Source organism: Pecten maximus, chromosome 3 (genome assembly GCF_902652985.1).
Source record: "Pecten maximus chromosome 3, xPecMax1.1, whole genome shotgun sequence".
In the NCBI taxonomy this organism is placed as follows: Eukaryota; Metazoa; Mollusca; class Bivalvia; order Pectinida; family Pectinidae; genus Pecten; species Pecten maximus.
Genome location: NC_047017.1, coordinates 13,448,816 through 13,467,303, shown reverse-complemented (window position 1 = coordinate 13,467,303; position 18,488 = coordinate 13,448,816). Strand labels below are relative to the sequence as shown.

The window sequence follows — 18,488 nt, the reverse complement described above, 5'->3', positions numbered from 1 at the left end:
CTAACAAAGCTCTTATACAGCACTTAACAAAGCTCTTACACAGCCCTAACAAAGCTCTTATACAGCCCTATTAAAGCACTTATACAGCCCCTACCAAAGCTCTTGTGCAGCCCCTAACAAAGCTCTTATACAGCCCTAACAAAGCTCTTATACAGCACTTACAAAGCTCTTATACAGCAGCTCCTAACAAAGCTCTTATACAGCCCTAACAAAGCACTTATACAGCCCCTAACAAAGCTCTTGTACAGTCCCTAACAAAGCTCTTATACAGCCATAACAAAGCTCTTACACAGCCCCTAACAAAGCTCTTACATAGCCCCTAACAAAGCTCCTATACAGCCCCTAATAAATCTCTTATACAGCCCTTACAAAGCTCTTATACAGCCCCTAACAAAGCTCTTACACAGCTCCTAACAAAGCTCTTATACAGCCCTAACAAAGATCTTACACAGCCATAACAAAAATCTTATACAGCCCCTAACAAAGCCCTTATACAGCCCTAACAAAGCTCTTATACAGCCCTTTACAAAGCTCTTATACAGCACTAACAAATCTCTTATACAGCCCTAACAAAGCTCTTATACAACCCTATTAAAGCACTTATACATCCCCTACCAAAGCTCTTGTACATCCCCTAACAAAGCTCTTATACAGCCCTAACAAAGCTCTTATACAGCCCTAACAAAGCTCTTATACAGCCCCTTACAAAGCTCTTATACAGCTCTAACAAAGCTCTTATACAGCACTTACAAAGCTCTTATACAGCAGCTCCTAACAAAGCTCTTATACAGCACTTACAAAGCTCTTATACAGCAGCTCCTAACAAAGCTCTTATACAGCCCTAACAAAGCTCTTATACAGCACTTACAAAGCTCTTATACAGCAGCTCCTAACAAAGCTCTTATACAGTACTGACAAAGCTCTTACACAGCCCTAACAAAGCATCTCAAGGATACCCTATATAAGAAACGGTGCACCAAAATACAGTGCAAGAAGAAACAGTGTGCGCCAAGAACTAGGGTGCAATGAAAGGTTGTGCTAAGAAATACGGTGCACCAAGAAACAGAGTGCAAGGAAAGGGTGCACCAAGAAACGGTGTGCGCCAAAAAACGGGGCACGAAGAAATGATGCAGCAAAAATAGGGTGAAAAGAAACAGTGTACCAAGAAACAGGTTGACCAAGAAACAGGTTGACCAAGAAACAGGTTGACCAAGAAACAGGGTGTACCAAGAAACAGGTTGACCAAGAAACAGGTTGACCAAGAAACAGGTTGTACCAAGAAACAGGTTGACCAAGAAACAGGTTGACCAAGAAACAGGTTGTACCAAGAAACAGGTTGTACCAAGAAACAGGGTGTACCAAGAAACAGGTTGACCAAGAAACAGGTTGTACCAAGAAACAGGTTGTACCAAGAAACAGGGTGTACCAAGAAACAGGTTGTACCAAGAAACAGGTTGACCAAGAAACAGGTTGTACCAAGAAACAGGGTGTACCAAGAAACAGGGTGTACCAAGAAACAGGTTGACCAAGAAACAGGGTGTACCAAGAAACAGGTTGTACCAAGAAACAGGTTGTACCAAGAAACAGGGTGTACCAAGAAACAGGGTGTACCAAGAAACAGGTTGACCAAGAAACAGGGTGTACCAAGAAACAGGGTGTACCAAGAAACAGGGTGTACCAAGAAACAGGGTGTACCAAGAAACAGGTCGACCAAGAAACAGGTGTACCAAGAAACAGGTCGACCAAGAAACAGGGTGTACCAAGAAACAGGGTGTACCAAGAAACAGGGTGTACCAAGAAACAGGGTGTACCAAGAAACAGGGTGTACCAAGAAACAGGTCGACCAAGAAACAGGTCGACCAAGAAACAGGTCGACCAAGAAACAGGGTGTACCAAGAAACAGGGTGTACCAAGAAACAGGTTGTACCAAGAAACAGGGTTGTACCAAGAAACAGGGTGTACCAAGAAACAGGGTGTACCAAGAAACAGGTTGACCAAGAAACAGGGTGTACCAAGAAACAGGGTGTACCAAGAAACAGGGTGTACCAAGAAACAGGTTGTACCAAGAAACAGGTTGTACCAAGAAACAGGTTGACCAAGAAACAGGTTGTACCAAGAAACAGGTTGTACCAAGAAACAGGGTGTACCAAGAAACAGGTTGACCAAGAAACAGGGTGTACCAAGAAACAGGGTGTACCAAGAAACAGGGTGTACCAAGAAACAGGGTGTACCAAGAAACAGGTCGACCAAGAAACAGGGTGTACCAAGAAACAGGTTGACCAAGAAACAGGGTGTACCAAGAAACAGGGTGTACCAAGAAACAGGGTGTACAAAATGTACCAAGAAACAGGGTGTACCAAGAAACAGGGTGTACAAAATGTACCAAGAAACAGGGTGTACCAAGAAACAGGTTGTACAAAATGTACCAAGAAACAGCAGCAAAGAAGAATGCGTGCAAAAAACAGTGACCAAGAAACAGTGTGCCAAGGAACGGTGCGCCAAGGAAATGTGTATCAAGAAACAGGGTGCCAAGAAATGGTGTGCCAAACTGGAGTACTTACTTCACAATCTTGATGAATTCTTTGACCCCTTTTCTGACATCTTTGTCACCTTCTGAGTCACCAGTGAAAAAATCTTCCTGTTAACAAGTAAATATTTCATAATGTTTTAAAACCTTTGATTCAAATATTTAGGTCATAGAATTTCAGTTTAAAATATCATATTTGAATCGTGAAAAAACTTCATTTCATTATAAAAGAAAACGGTAGTGGTGTACACATTTCTACATGTATATATTTTTTCAAAGTTTGATGTCTGTGACCAAATAATATGTCATGAATGGATGAAAGTTGGGTCAAATGTATGAGGTTGGTAAGTCTAAGTCTGTCAGAATGTCTAAGTGTGGTGTCAGGGCCAGAGTGTACAGACATCTATCTGTCAGAATGTCTAAGTGTGGTGTCAGGGTCAGAGTGTACAGACATCTGTCTGTCAGAATGTCTAAGTCTAGTGTCAGGGCCAGAGTGTACAGACATCTGTCTGTCAGAATGTCTAAGTCTGGTGTCAGGGTCAGAGTGTACAGACATCTGTCTGTCAGAATGTCTAAGTCTGGTGTCAGGGTCATAGTGTACAGACATCTGTCTGTCAGAATGTCTAAGTCTAGTGTCAGGGTCAGAAGTGTACAGACATCTGTCAGAATGTCTAAGTCTGGTGTCAGGGCCAGAGTGTACAGACATCTATCTGTCAGAATGTCTAAGTCTGGTGTCAGGGTCAGAGTGTACAGACATCTGTCTGTCAGAATGTCTAAGTCTGGTGTCAGGACCAGAGTGTACAGACATCTGTCTGTCAGAATGTCTAAGTCTGGTGTCAGGGCCAGAGTGTACAGAGATCTGTCTGTCAGAAGTCTAAGTCTGGTGTCAGGGTCATAGTGAACAGACATCTATCTGTCAAAATGTCCAATTTTGGTGTCAGGGTCAGAGTGAACAGACATCTGTCTGTCAGAATGTCTAAGTCTGGTGTCAGGGTCAGAGTGTACAGACATCTATCTGTCAGAATGTCTAAGTCTAGTGTCTGGGCCAGAGTGTACAGAGATCTGTCTGTCAGAATGTCTAAGTGTGGTGTCAGGGTCAGAGTGTACATACATCTGTCTGTCAGAATGTCTAAGTCTGGTGTCAGGGGCAGAGTGTACAGACATCTGTCTGTCAGAATGTCTAAGTCTGGTGTCAGGGTCAGAGTGTACAGACATCTGTCTGTCAGAATGTCTAAGTCTGGTGTCAGGGCCAGAGTGTACAGACATCTGTCTGTCAGAATGTCTAAGTCTAGTGTCAGGGTCAGAGTGTACAGACATCTGTCTGTCAGAATGTCCAAGTCTGGTGTCAGGGTCATAGTGTACAGAGATCTGTCTGTCAGAATGTCTAAGTCTGGTGTCAGGGTCAGAGTGTACAGACATCTGTCTGTCAGAATGTCCAAGTCTGGTGTCAGGGCCAGAGTGTACAGACATCTGTCTGTCAGAATGTCTAAGTCTGGTGTCAGGGTCATAGTGTACAGACATCTGTCTGTCAGAATGTCTAAGTCTGGTATCAGGGCCAGAGTGTACAGACATCTGTCTGTCAGAATGTCTAAGTCTGGTGTCAGGGTCATAGTGTACAGACATCTGTCTGTCAGAATGTCTAAGTCTGGTATCAGGGCCAGAGTGTACAGACATCTGTCTGTCAGAATGTCTAAGTCTGGTGTCAGGGTCATAGTGTACAGACATCTGTCTGTCAGAATGTCTAAGTTTGGTGTCAGGGTCAGAGTGTACAGACATCTGTCAGAATGTCTAAGTCTGGTGTCAGGGTCAGAGTGTACAGACATCTGTCTGTCAGAATGTCTAAGTCTGGTGTCAGGGTCAGAGTGTACAGACATCTGTCAGAATGTCTAAGTCTGGTGTCAGGCTCAGAGTGTATAGATATCCATCTGTCAGAATGTCTAAGTCTGGTGTCAGGGTCATAGTGTACAGGGATCTGTCTGTCAGAATGTCTAAGTCTAGTGTCAGGGCCAGAGTGTACAGACATCTGTCTGTCAGAATGTCTAAGTCTGGTGTCAGAGCCAGAGTGTACAGACATCTGTCTGTCAGAATGTCTAAGTCTGGTGTCAGGGTCAGAGTGTACAGACATCTGTCTGACAGAATGTCTAAGTCTGGTGTCAGGGCCAGAGTGTACAGACATCTGTCTGTCAGAATGTCTAAGTCTGGTGTCAAGGCCAGAGTGTACAGACATCTGTCTGTCAGAATGTCTAAGTCTGGTGTCAGGGCCAGAGTGTACAGACATCTGTCTGTCAGAATGTCTAAGTCTGGTGTCAGGGTCATAGTGTACAGACATGATGTTACAGGTACATATATGTATAAATAAACGATGTTACAGGTACATATTATGTATAAATAAACATCTGACATGAAAATAGACAGAGACATAAAGAGAAGACAGATGGTCACAACTCATAAATAAACAAACCTGTTCTAAATATGGTGCTGCCTTTGCAATTGCTCTCAGTTCTACCAGGTAGGTAAAGTAAAGATTTTTCAGGTACTGTGGCCCACGCCCTTTGGTAGCATCCGGGTCAAATCTTTTTGTAAATTCCTGGAGGTTGGGGCCCCAAGTGGGGGCACTATAGAGAGAAGCTGAAATTGGTACAATAATTTTATTATAACCCAATAAATCCACAGATGCTTAAAATTAGGGTCTTCTGGAAAGTGGAAACTGATCCAGGAACCTGTTGGCTTTAAAGTTTAAATCTGAAGACCTAGTAGAATTATTTACAAGCCACAGTTCTTGTAACAGTAAACTGTGGTCTGACTGTCATCCATCTCAAAAAGCAGTCCTGAATGGATTGGCAGATCAGGTGGTAATGGAATTTTCTCTCATATCTCGCCATGTTGGATAGAGTTTGCCCATGTAAGAGAGCTATGTAAGATAAATCTATCTTACATAGCATTTCACGCGCGCGGATTAATCTGCGTTCAAGGGGGACAACTCTCACAACGTCGTCTGCTTGTGTTCACATCCGACAGTCCTTATCGTCGGTGTCGGTTTTGAAACGTTGGACTTAACTATAAAAATACATACATTCTTAGATAAATATATATCATATCAGCAGTAAATCAATAGGGCTACACGGTTAAACGATTAGACATTTCATCTGAGCGAACATATAACTCCGTTACTGTAACAAACAGTTAGACTACGCCTACAGGCCTGTTGTAACAGTTACAGTACAATACAGACTTGCCTACCCGACTGATTTGTCATTTGTCATTAAAAACATGTAAACACACACAATCACCTGGCAATGACAGGAAGTAAAATAAAAGCCATACATAAAAAAAATATAAAAAAGAAAATGTCAAACGTCACAACCTATGAAATGGTTCCGTTTGCGTCAGCAGGGGGCCCTGGAATTTGTTTACTCTACGGTACTGTCAGTAACTGTTAGGCCTACTCAGTAACCTGTGTATTTGGAAGTTGGGAATTGGCTCTTAAATGAACGAACATTCGGTAAAAATGACACCCCTCGATGTTCATATAAAAAATATTTATTTCAATTGTAACTCAGAGTCTATATTTGTGTAGAGTAACCATGAAAACTAACTGCCATCCTAGCCTTTCAATATGATCATCGTTAGCCTATCGACTGACCTACCTTCGTCATTCCATCAAGACAACCGGTTAAACACATATAATCCTATGTCACAGAAAAGATCGAATACTCGTATAGAGTCACTGTTCGCTGGTTCACACACGAAGTTGCCAAAATCACAGTGAATTTAAAATTACCAGCCAAGAAACATCGCCGCGACATGGCGATCGAGATCGACATCACTCTCATTGAACTATGAATGGAATTCCAATGACAGTCATGATGTCATGCAGTGACGTAGTATTTTATAAAAAAAAATTTGACTTGACATTTAAAAGTACAGTGTGTTCTGTGAAATGATTAAATATGTCGAGGTGCAAATCAAATTATATGTGAAGTTGGGAAACTCATTTCAGCGTTGGCTTTCAGTATTGTTGATAGAACTTCTTTTTCTCGGATGTTGACAATTTGATCACGGCCACGTAAAAGTCGGTCAAGTTACGGTAATTTTTATCGGCGAATTGTTCATTCGTTCATCACTTAACCACAAAATGAATGAAAGTGTGCAAACATAGTTTGCCAAAAATAGGGTATGATCTTTCAGAATATCATAAGTATATTTAGTAAAAACGTCAAATAAAGAAATTAAAAAATTGAAGAAAATGGATGGCTGAGGGACACTTTCGCCAGAAATTCGGTAATGATATGAGAGAAAAAGACTCTTTCATTATGTGTGTATGTAGGATAGGGATATTCCACCCTCGGGATCACAAAATGTGGTAAAACCCTCGGCAAGCCTCGGGTTTCACCACATTTTGTGACCCCTCGGGTGGAATGTCCCTATCCTACATATACACATATGAAAGAGTCTTATAATCTTTCACCTCAGCAACTTGGGTTTGATTCCCTTATAGGAGACAGATGTGAAAAGGAATGGGGGTCTGTGACCTGCCCAACCACATGGGGTTTTCTCCGGTTACTCTGGTTTCTTCCTACCGAGTCAGAACCCCAACATGCTTCCATCTAAACTAACAAGAATAATGAGTACTAGTTGATATAATTCCTAAATAATACATCTAAAGGGAGATAACTTTACCTGGAAAGAGATACTTGGCACACAGGTGTAGGTTGATACTGGTGTGGAGACCGGAGATGAGACGATAGAATACTCGCTTTTCAAGGCACATTGCTGTAAAACATACATCGTAATTAGTGAAACATACATCGTAATTAGTAAAACATACATCGTAATTAGTAAAACATACATCGTAATTAGTAAAACATACATCGTAATTAGTAACATACATCGTAATTAGTAAAAACTCTACAAAGAGACTTCTGTAACATTTTTCACTCAACAGTTTTGAAGTGACTAAGATTTGTTGTGTACGAGTAAAACAAAACACATGATTGAAAATATTCCAACAAATATCGAAGTAACACAAGAATGAAACAAAAAATAGTGACACAAACTATCGAAAATCTATGTTGACTGCGTAATGAAATGAATCAATATTGAAACAAACTATCACATCAACTGGTATGTTTGAAAATATAGTCGAATTAATAATATCAGGACAGCAAATATCATATAAGAAGCTTGCATAATAATGTACATGGTTAAACTTCATACTTAGATAAATTTTTTAAGACAATTTGTCTGACCATAAATGCAGATATATAAGTGGTGTTCTTGGGAAAAAGGTTATTCAGTTTCCTCGTGTGGTTCATTTTCCCAGATATTGATTAAGTACCTAATCTTACATCACAAATTAAGTGTTTTTTTATCACAAGATAAAGCCAGTCAAAGTTATCACACTTTTAAAAAGTCCACTTAAATTCGGAAAGATCTCAGATAAACTTTGATATATCACAACGTCATTCGATCTAAAATGTATCATATCATATCTGGTATTCAAGGATCAAAACATATGACTACATCAATGGTCACAGTATATACAACTACATCAATGGTCACAGTATATACGACTACATCAATGGTCATAGAACATACGACTACATCAATGGTCATAGAACATACGACTACATCAATGGTCATAGTATATACAACTACATCAATGGTCATAGAACATACAACTACATCAATGGTCATAGAACATACAACTACATCAATGGTCATAGAACATACAACTACATCAATGGTCATAGTATATACAACTACATCAATGGTCATAGAACATACAACTACATCAATGGTCATAGTATATACAACTACATCAATGGTCATAGAACATATGACTACATCAATGGTCATAGAACATACGAGTACATCAATGGTCATAGAACATACGAGTACATCAATGGTCATAGAACATACAACTACATCAATGGTCATAGAACATACAACTACATCAATGGTCATAGAACATACAACTACATCAATGGTCATAGTATATACAACTACATCAATGGTCATAGAACATACAACTACATCAATGGTCATAGTATATACAACTACATCAATGGTCATAGAACATATGACTACATCAATGGTCATAGAACATATGAGTACATCAATGGTCATAGAACATACAACTACATCAATGGTCATAGAACATACAACTACATCAATGGTCATAGAACATACAACTATATCAATGGTCATAGTATATACAACTACATCAATGGTCATAGAACATATGACTACATCAATGGTCATAGAACATACAACTACATCAATGGTCATAGAACATATGACTACATCAATGGTCATAGAACATACAACTACATCAATGGTCATAGAACATATGACTACATCAATGGTCATAGAACATACAACTACATCAATGGTCATAGAACATATGACTACATCAATGGTCATAGAACATACAACTACATCAATGGTCATAGAACATACGACTACATCAATGGTCATAGAACATACGACTACATCAATGGTCACAGTATATATGACTACATCAATGGTAATAGTATATATTACTACATCAATGATCATAGAACATACGACTACATCAATGGTCATAGAACATACGACTACATCAATGGTCATAGAACATACGACTACATCAATGGTCATAGAACATACGAGTACATCAATGGTCATAGAACATACAACTACATCAATGGTCATAGAACATATGACTACATCAATGGTCATAGAACATACAACTACATCAATGGTCATAGAACATACGACTACATCAATGGTCATAGAACATACGACTACATCAATGGTCATAGTATATACGACTACATCAATGGTCATAGATCATACGACTACATCAATGGTCACAGTTACATCAATGGACAATGGTCATAGAACATATGACTACATCAATGGTCATAGAACATACGACTACATCAATGGTCATAGAACATACAACTACATCAATGGTCATAGAACAAAACGCATTATTAACATAACATACACATTTGGTGTAAACAAAACAACACTGCTATAATTCATGTTCACATGTACATAATAAGATGGATTTATTATACTACTATACCCATCACCCTAACACAGCTGTAGATTTCATAAAACGGAATATTTTTTCATTCATTAAATTACAAGTTTTACTTTAGATGTCATATTTCATGGACAATTCTGTCCACATCAGACATCAAATCTAGACATTAAAAATAACAAATACAGTGAAACCTCTTTATCAAGACCACCTGGAAATCTGAATGCAAGTGGTCTTATTTAATTAATAGTGGGATGCTGATGGCAGTAAAACCTGTCTTGAGAAACCAAACCTGAGGAAATAAGGGTATAAGGGAACTGAAGGTATGACACAAGACATTAGTGATGGCTACAAAACCAATAAATGTAAATGTAAACTTTATTTATTTTACAACAATTGCGAAACAAGTTATATCAACTTATATTAATCACGCTTGTTGGGCCCAGATGGAAGCGCGCGAGGGGTCTTGCTGTGGGAGGAAACCGGAGTACCGGGGAAAACCCATATGGTCAGGCAGGTGACCCCATACCTTTTCACCTCCGATCAGGGAATTGAACCCCAGCCGCCTAGGTGAAATGCAAGTGTGTTACGACTGTGCCACCCGACCACCCAATACTTTGTAGGATATGATAAGGGGTTGTTTTGGATTGTCGAACACATAGCTTGTCTATCGTTTATTATAATGAATTAAGTTGTCAATGCTGACAGAATATTTGGCTCACCTGGCCCAAAGGGCTGGTGAACTTTTGGTATGGTGTGGCGTCTATCCAAATTAAAAAATTAAAAAAAATTCTTCTTCTGTAGGAATGTAAAGAATATGGTCTGAAGAATTCTTAGAGGAAGAGGATCTAATTTGGTATAAATGACGTGTCTGGGCACCCAGGGGCCTTTAAAGGTGGGGTCTAATAGGGAAAACATAGCAAATTGTTTAAAATCCTTTTTCTTCTTTAGGAATTAAATGAAGGATTTGGTCCATGTCTGGTCTGAAGCATCTTTAATTTGAGGTTAGAGGAACCAATTTTGTATAAACTTTGGGTCTTGCCCTCATGGGACCTGAAAGTGGGGCCCAATAGGGGAAATTCAGTTATATCCTTTAAATAGCTACTTATAATACTTTTTCTGAATGCCTGAGTGGATTTTGATGACATTTATTAGGAGCATTATTGGACAAAGGAGATCCAACATTTAAACGGATGGCATGGCTCCCTTGGGGCTGGAGGGGTTGGGTCCAATAGGAGAAATATAGCAAAAAAATATCCATGTGAGCAATGCATGCCATCTTGGCCTTTTGTTTTGAAATCTTTTAATTTTGATATCAACTAAAATGATTGAATTAAGTGTTTTAAGATAGATTTTCAATTATGGTAAGTATTGATTCTGCATACAGGAAGAAAATTAATTGAAATCACTAATAACAGGAATGGTAGATAGTTTTATATACAATAGGTTATATGCCTTACAGATGGTTTCTCATGCTAGGTTCTACACCATGATCTAATTATACAGATGTGAAGGACCACATGCCCCAACTGATATAAAACCTCATTCAGATAGCTTTCCCACAAAGCTCAATTTGTCTGAAATAGAACTGAATCGGAACTAGTCATATCAGTCTTTATAAGCATAATGACAAGCTACAGTTTAATATTTAAAAAAAAAAAAACAGCACAAGTTTCCAAACGCTCTTCATATACATGGCTACAGATAAGTTCACCTGAGTTGCTGCAATACTGATGTGGCATGGTATTTTAGAGCATGGTGAAATGAACTGGGGTCAAAATACCATAATGGTGAAGTGAAGCTCCCCATTCTGCCCAAAATTCCCTGACCCAAGACATTTGTTTTTGTGTGTTATTGTGTTTAAGAGTAATAAAACAAGGTAATCTAAAAAGGATTTGGTGAAAAAAATTAATTAGTAAGAAAAAAGTGAAAATGGGCTTCACTTAACCATACTTAAAAACACCAGCACAGGCCCCAGTTTAATCAATATTTCCTAACATAAAATTAAATTTGTCCATAGAAAAGCATTTCAGAATTAACGGAAAGTTCTTTACAATAAAGCTGACATGCTATTGAACTTGATTCCAATAGTTCCTCACCAATATACAATGTTTGAAACATGAGATCCCACAGGGATCTTGGCATCTACCATTGAATGATCTTTATTTGTTCTATATATTTAAGACTCATCTTTTCTATATTTTTCCCTTTTTTCCTCTTTTCCTCTTATAATCTGATAACAAGGAAAACCTTCACATGAAATCTGAGAAAGATCTAAGAAGAACTTTCTGAGAAATAGAAATAGCAAACTTTAACTGGAATTACAAAATCATTACTTGCAGAAATTAAATATCCTCCAATATTTAAAAGTATTAACTATTGGTACCAAAAACGAAATGAAACTGAATAAGTAACTCTGGGGAACCTCTGTACATGTGAAGTTTGACAAAAAAATCCTTTTTAAGAAATAGGGATGACAAGAATTGTTTCTAGATGGATGCCCACCACAGACATAGGGCGATTTGAATAGTCCATTTGGTGGTGATGGTGGGCTAGATAGGAATCAGAAAGACACCATTTCCATGGTGACCATGTGCACTTAGAGGGACAAAAGCTGAAACAAAGAGATATGAGGAGATAGACAAGACTGAGGTTTATGTCACAGTGGCTGCCTCTCATGTTACCTTCTAACTCGTTAGCTGATGCGTCGGGGGAAAAAACAGTATTTGCAGAAATTAAATATCCAATTCTTAAAATTTTTAACTATTGCTAACAAATAACTGAAAGGGTATGTAAACTCAGAAATGGTACTGTGAATCAAAGCCAAATAACTGATATTACCATGAATCATTCGTAACAGTTATTGATTATTATAATGATATAAAAAACATAACCAACCCTTTGTCCATTATAAATGAAACATAATGCCAAAGGTCACAAAGGATGGTACACTACCACAAAGGATGGGTACACTACCACAAAGGATGGGTACACTACCACAAAGGATGGTACACTACCACAAAGGATGGGTACATTACCACAAAGGATGGGTACACTACCACAAAGGATGGTACACTACCACAAAGGATGGGTACATTACCACAAAGGATGGGTACATTACCACAAAGGATGGGTACACTACCACAAAGGATGGTACACTACCACAAAGGATGGGTACATTACCACAAAGGATGGGTACACTACCACAAAGGGTGGGTACACTACCACAAAGGATGGGTACATTACCACAAAGGATGGGTACACTACCACAAAGGATGGGTACACTACCACAAAGGATGGTACACTACCACAAAGGATGGGTACATTACCACAAAGGATGGGTACATTACCACAAAGGATGGGTACACTACCACAAAGGATGGGTACATTACCACAAAGGATGGGTACACTACCACAAAGGATGGTACACTACCACAAAGGATGGGTACACTACCACAAAGGATGGGTACACTACCACAAAGGATGGGTACACTACCACAAAGGGTGGGTACACTACCATAAAGGATGGGTACACTACCACAAAGGATGGGTACACTACCACAAAGGATGGTACACTATAACAAAGGATGGTACACTACCACAAAGGGTGGGTACACTACCACAAAGGATGGGTACACTACATTTGTACACATTTATGGCTGATAAATACTCTCTACATGTGTAAATCTGTATGGCTGATAAATACTCTCTACATGTGTAAATCTTTATGGCTGATAAATACTCTCTACATTTGTAAATCTTTGTGGCTGATAAATACTTTGCATTTCACATTGTTAATTAACTGCCAAAATTATATGTATTTCAAAATCAATATACAGTATGATAAAAATCAGGTAAATTCAGCTTTTTTTTCTTTTTCTACATAGCATACACAAGAATTTTCCGACAAAATGATATTTAGGGTTGAAAATACCAGACACCAAAAACAAATAACAAGAGGCCCAAAGGCCTTAACTGTCACCTGAGTTTTGAAATATTTCAGTCAATTTGAACCTTTTTGGCCCCACCCATCATCCCCTTTGATATTCAAAAATGTGGTTTCCCTATATAAACTATAGTAACGTTTACTCCCTCCCCAGGGGCACATGTGAGACCCTTGGGTCATGAAATTTACAATTTCGGTAAAACACCTTAAGACCCTTCCATCTATGAAGAGTTTTTTTATTCTACTATATTTGGTCCTTATGAATTTTGAAATTTGAAATTGCAGTTAATTTGATCCTTTTTGGACCTGCCAATCAGCCTCAAGGGGTCAGTCAGGGTCAACATGTGTAAACCATCAAACAGTCATCACATACTGATAACTTCAACCAAGTTAAAATGAATTCCAATGGAAATCAAACAAATGATAGTCAAATTCACAATTTTCGTAAAGCACCTCTAGAATTTTCCATCTAGATCTATGTATATGATTCTATTTGGGTCTCGAGAAGAAATTTCAGTCAATTTGACACTGTTTGCCCTACCCCTCACAATTTTTGTTGACCTTTGACTATGGAAGGTTTCTGCAAAGTTTCATTGAAATTGGTCCAGGGGTTTGTCAGAAGAAGTGAAAAATGTAAATTGTTCACAGATGGTTAGAATAGTTCATGTGAGACAAGTCAGGGGACCTAAAAATGAAATAAATGCATTAAAAAGTACCACAACAGCGTTTGACAGTTTTATACACCTGTTTTAAAAATAAATAGAAAGCAAATATTTCTGATATGATATGATATAATAATACTTTGCTAATCCCAAATTTAAGCAACTGCGTGATTTTACATGTAAGCAAATTAAATGATACCAAAACACAAGCAATTATAATGTTATCTACAATGGATAAGACAATAAATTTGAACCATTTTTTCAACAGATATCTGAATTTCATATAATGCTTAAAATTAAAAAGCATATAAATAAATAAATACCTTTAAAACAAAATTATTGAACAATGAAGAACAAGTATTTAAAAGTACATGAATAAAAAAAAATTCTTCCATTTAATTACAATTATTTAACATTTTCTTCACAATTTAAAAATGGCTTATGTATAAAAGAAGAACATTCAAGATCATATAAACACTGAATATTTTACTCCATTTGAATTCATCTATTATTTGGAATAAAAATTATTGAAGAGACTATCCATCAATTTAAGATATATCCTTTTAATGGTGAGACCAGATCATTGATAAATCATTACAAAACACTGAAAAAGTGTTTTTATGGTTCAAATTTGTCTTGTATCCAAACTTCAAAATCAACAAGTCGTAACAGGATATTGGGTTAGGATACGGAGCCAGGTTCTATTTCCCACAGAACATTTACCAGTCTGTCCTTTCATCATAAGAGCTATGTGGAGTATGCAAAACAGATAACAAAGTCAGAAAATCTATATAACACACTAAATATCTCAGGTAGACAAACTGCAGAGTTCAAATTCTGAAATCTTTACAGTAGCTTTAAATATCACACTGTATCAGTCTTATTAAAAGTAGGTGTTCAATCAAATTTCATATAAATACTTAAGTTAAAATTAACACAAAATGTTATTTTGATTGAAACTGTACATCCATTATGATGTATTCATATCTAAGTTAATAATCCCATCCTAACTATCTAGAAATATCGTATGAATTTATTGTGATCTCATAATATTGATATTAAGTCTCAAATATTATTTTTCAAAAAAAGTCACAGTCTGAACTTGTTCACGGGTACTGTAAACCTGGAAATTTATGCGAGGGGGAAATTTACGCTAATTACACAGAGTCCTTTTGATCGCGACAATTCCCCCCCCCCGGTATTATTTTGATATCAATTTGCATAATCTCGAACTACAAACAAAGGTGGATCGATTGCGAAAATGATCCCAACACGTATAGTTTACATATGGAAATCGGGAAATTAACCTCCCGCAAAAATAACCACGTTTACAGTATTAAATTTCGCGTAAGAACCCCTCGTAAACATTCCGCAGAAAAAACTTCTTTACTATTTTTGCACTCTAATGACAAAGTTCCAAATTCAATTTCTGAAAATGTTCATTCAAATGAACAACTGCAGTTTATTCCACCTGTATAATAAAGTCATTATGGAGAGGGAAACTGTAACAAAAACATCAACATCGGGTTAAAATACAATGTGTAGCTACATCAGGCCCCGCTTTCACGAAACTTCTTAAGTCCGTTCTCAATGCTTAACTCTGAGTACATGCTTAACTTTAAGCATATGCTCAAAATTCGGCTTTCACAAAACTTCTTAATTCTCAATTCTCAGATTTTTAGTTGAGAACGGGCCGATATTTGAGAACGGTCCTAAGCATGCTTAAGTCTGTGATCTCGTTCTTAAATATGGCGAACGTACGTAAACTTCCTCGTCGTCTGCGGCGGCGACTGACCCATCGTCGTGCATAGATATATTCCGTTGTCTGCATATACATTGAAAACATTGCCATACTAGGGCATATATATATATACGACAGGAATCAATTTCAGCCTGTAAAAACATGTATTTTGTTACTCATTCGACAAATGCTGGAGTGAGCAATGCCCGTCCCTTCGCAACAAGCTTTCTTTACTTGCATTGGCCGATAATCTTTGGGTGTCGTAGTCGACCGTGTCAAGGTGCATCATTGAGGTTGTATTTATCCTTGCCACATTTCAGACTTTCCATCATCTTCCCGTCAACACAAATACTTACTAACAAACTTTCAAACTGCAAGAGCCGTCTACCGGCGACCTACATATCGCTGTAGTAATAAATGCGGTAGTGGACAACACAGCTCCAACATCCACCTTCACAATCGTAAAGTAGGCTAGCGCGACTACGACATCAAACACCACAGTTAGTTGTTACTACATCAACACGTACTGTCAATAAAATATGTTTCGTAACTAAAATAAAACATTTCAAGACAATATAGGTACGGAGATATTCACATAAATTCACTTCAAAGAAGGAAAGAATGTCAGGTTTCGTAAGAGTTACTTTCCATCTATATGGCTAAATTAAACTTGTATTTATCAAATTGTATATTTTTCAATTGAATTACTGTATACATTTATTACATTATATGCCTAAATATTTCAAAAAATATATATATATATCTTCAGTGTATTATAAGCCTTATGTACGAGTGATAAAATTTTAAATGCTATTTCCAAATATATTCCATATTTCAAATTTGACAATCTGATTAAAATCAGCTGTTACATGGCTACGTTTACGGATCAGGCGTAGTGCATAGTAAACGTAGCCATGTAACAGCTGATTTTAATCAGATTGCAAATTTGAGTGCAAACCTTAAATTCTTTGTTTCATATTTCATTGCTACATTATTTACCCATTTGATATCTTTTACCCATTTAGTTCAGATATCCTTATCTGAACTATATATCTATGTAGTTAAAATTAAAGGTGTATCTAATTAAACTAAAAATAACTGTACACTGTATTTAAAACAGGTTATAATCTCCATTTCTAAATGCATCTACATAATTCTGAATTTTAAATATTAAAGATATCTCTATTTTGTGTTAAATAAAGCTGTATTTTAATAAATTATATAAAGATACATCATGTATCTGTACTTTAATACAGAAGTCTCTAATTATGAAAAATATATGTATTTGAATGGATCTATCTCAATTGAAATATATACCCAAATTAAAATAGGTAAAACCCACATGGCTTAATTGCCATAAAGTCAGTTTAGTTTTTACCCATTTATTTCAGATATCTCTATTTGTTGACAAAATACAGAAATCTGTATTGAAATAAATATCAATATTTAAGAGTATAGATATGTATTTAAATACATGTAGGCCTACAGGAATTAAATAAGTGAAAACACAAATGGCTTTGCATATAGTTGCATGCATGAATGGAACATTTATCAGAATACATGACCAAAAAAAGTCTTTGTCACAAAAAATGGGTATTATGCCCTGAAATGCAAGAAATTAGAGTTTTCTTATCTTTTTAAAATTGAAAATTGGCCAAAAACAAACCAAATTAACATTACATATACTGGCCTATAACTTATGGTCATAGTAAAAATTTAAATTTCTATTGATACTTTTGAATTTGTTATGTTATCAATATACAGTAACTAGAGTGTATCTTTATTTGTGTTTATCAACTTTTTTCATAAAAGAAATTAACAGATATCCACTGTCATGCAATTCTTTATTCAGACAACATGTGATGCCAATTTTCATATAACCAGCTATGTAGCAAGGTGGCCTGGGATCTGCCACAATGAAATAATCCACTGCAGATGCATGAAGGCTGTACACCTGAAAAAGATAAAAGGAAAAGTTTTAAGTTAATGCCATGTCCTATTAACCAACTACAGTAGTTATATAACAGGTTCACTGTACCTGTTTATCATGTAAGAGGAGCTTCTCTATACAAATACAGGTGCCCACTGTACAGTACAGTACATGTGTATCATATACAGGTGTCCACTGTACAGTACAGTACATGTGTATCATATACATGTACAGGTGTCCACTGTACAGTACAGTACAGTACATCCTCACTCATCAAAACGTCTTCCACGAGATCGAGTGGTATTTCTGCATTCCGTCCAGTTTACCCCTACATGCCAACCCCGTTCCGCGCTATACGCACTGGAAGCGATTCCTGTACGCCATAGCTCTATTATTTGATATGTACCAAGTAGACAAAATACAATTGCGCGTATGTAATGCATGTGTAGGCCTAAATATTAAGACACTTACCTCCGAATCGTTATACCATTGCTCCCGTAGTTTTTTAACAATCGCGTCTTCTTTCACAAAAGAGTTCCCTGCGAGGCCGCTTACGGACCAAATAATACGTTCTTATTTAAGAACGTGTTTGTGAAAGCCATTTTTAAGAACTTCTCAGCTAAGTACGTACTTAGCTTGAGAATTGAGA

At 37.2% G+C, this 18,488-nt stretch overlaps 1 protein-coding gene across 1 annotated transcript in view; it reads right to left on the bottom strand.

Annotated features, from left to right (window-relative positions):
* Window positions 1-18,488, bottom strand: part of LOC117323263 (ERO1-like protein alpha) — a 51,224-nt gene that overhangs the window by 17,563 nt on the left and 15,173 nt on the right. Inside the window, exons 9-11 of the mRNA XM_033878378.1 lie at window positions 7,208-7,300; window positions 4,989-5,155; window positions 2,562-2,638 (exon numbers count right to left, since the gene is read on the bottom strand). Coding sequence (XP_033734269.1) covers window positions 2,562-2,638; window positions 4,989-5,155; window positions 7,208-7,300 — 337 coding nt within the window. The remainder of the gene's footprint in view (window positions 1-2,561; window positions 2,639-4,988; window positions 5,156-7,207; window positions 7,301-18,488) is intronic.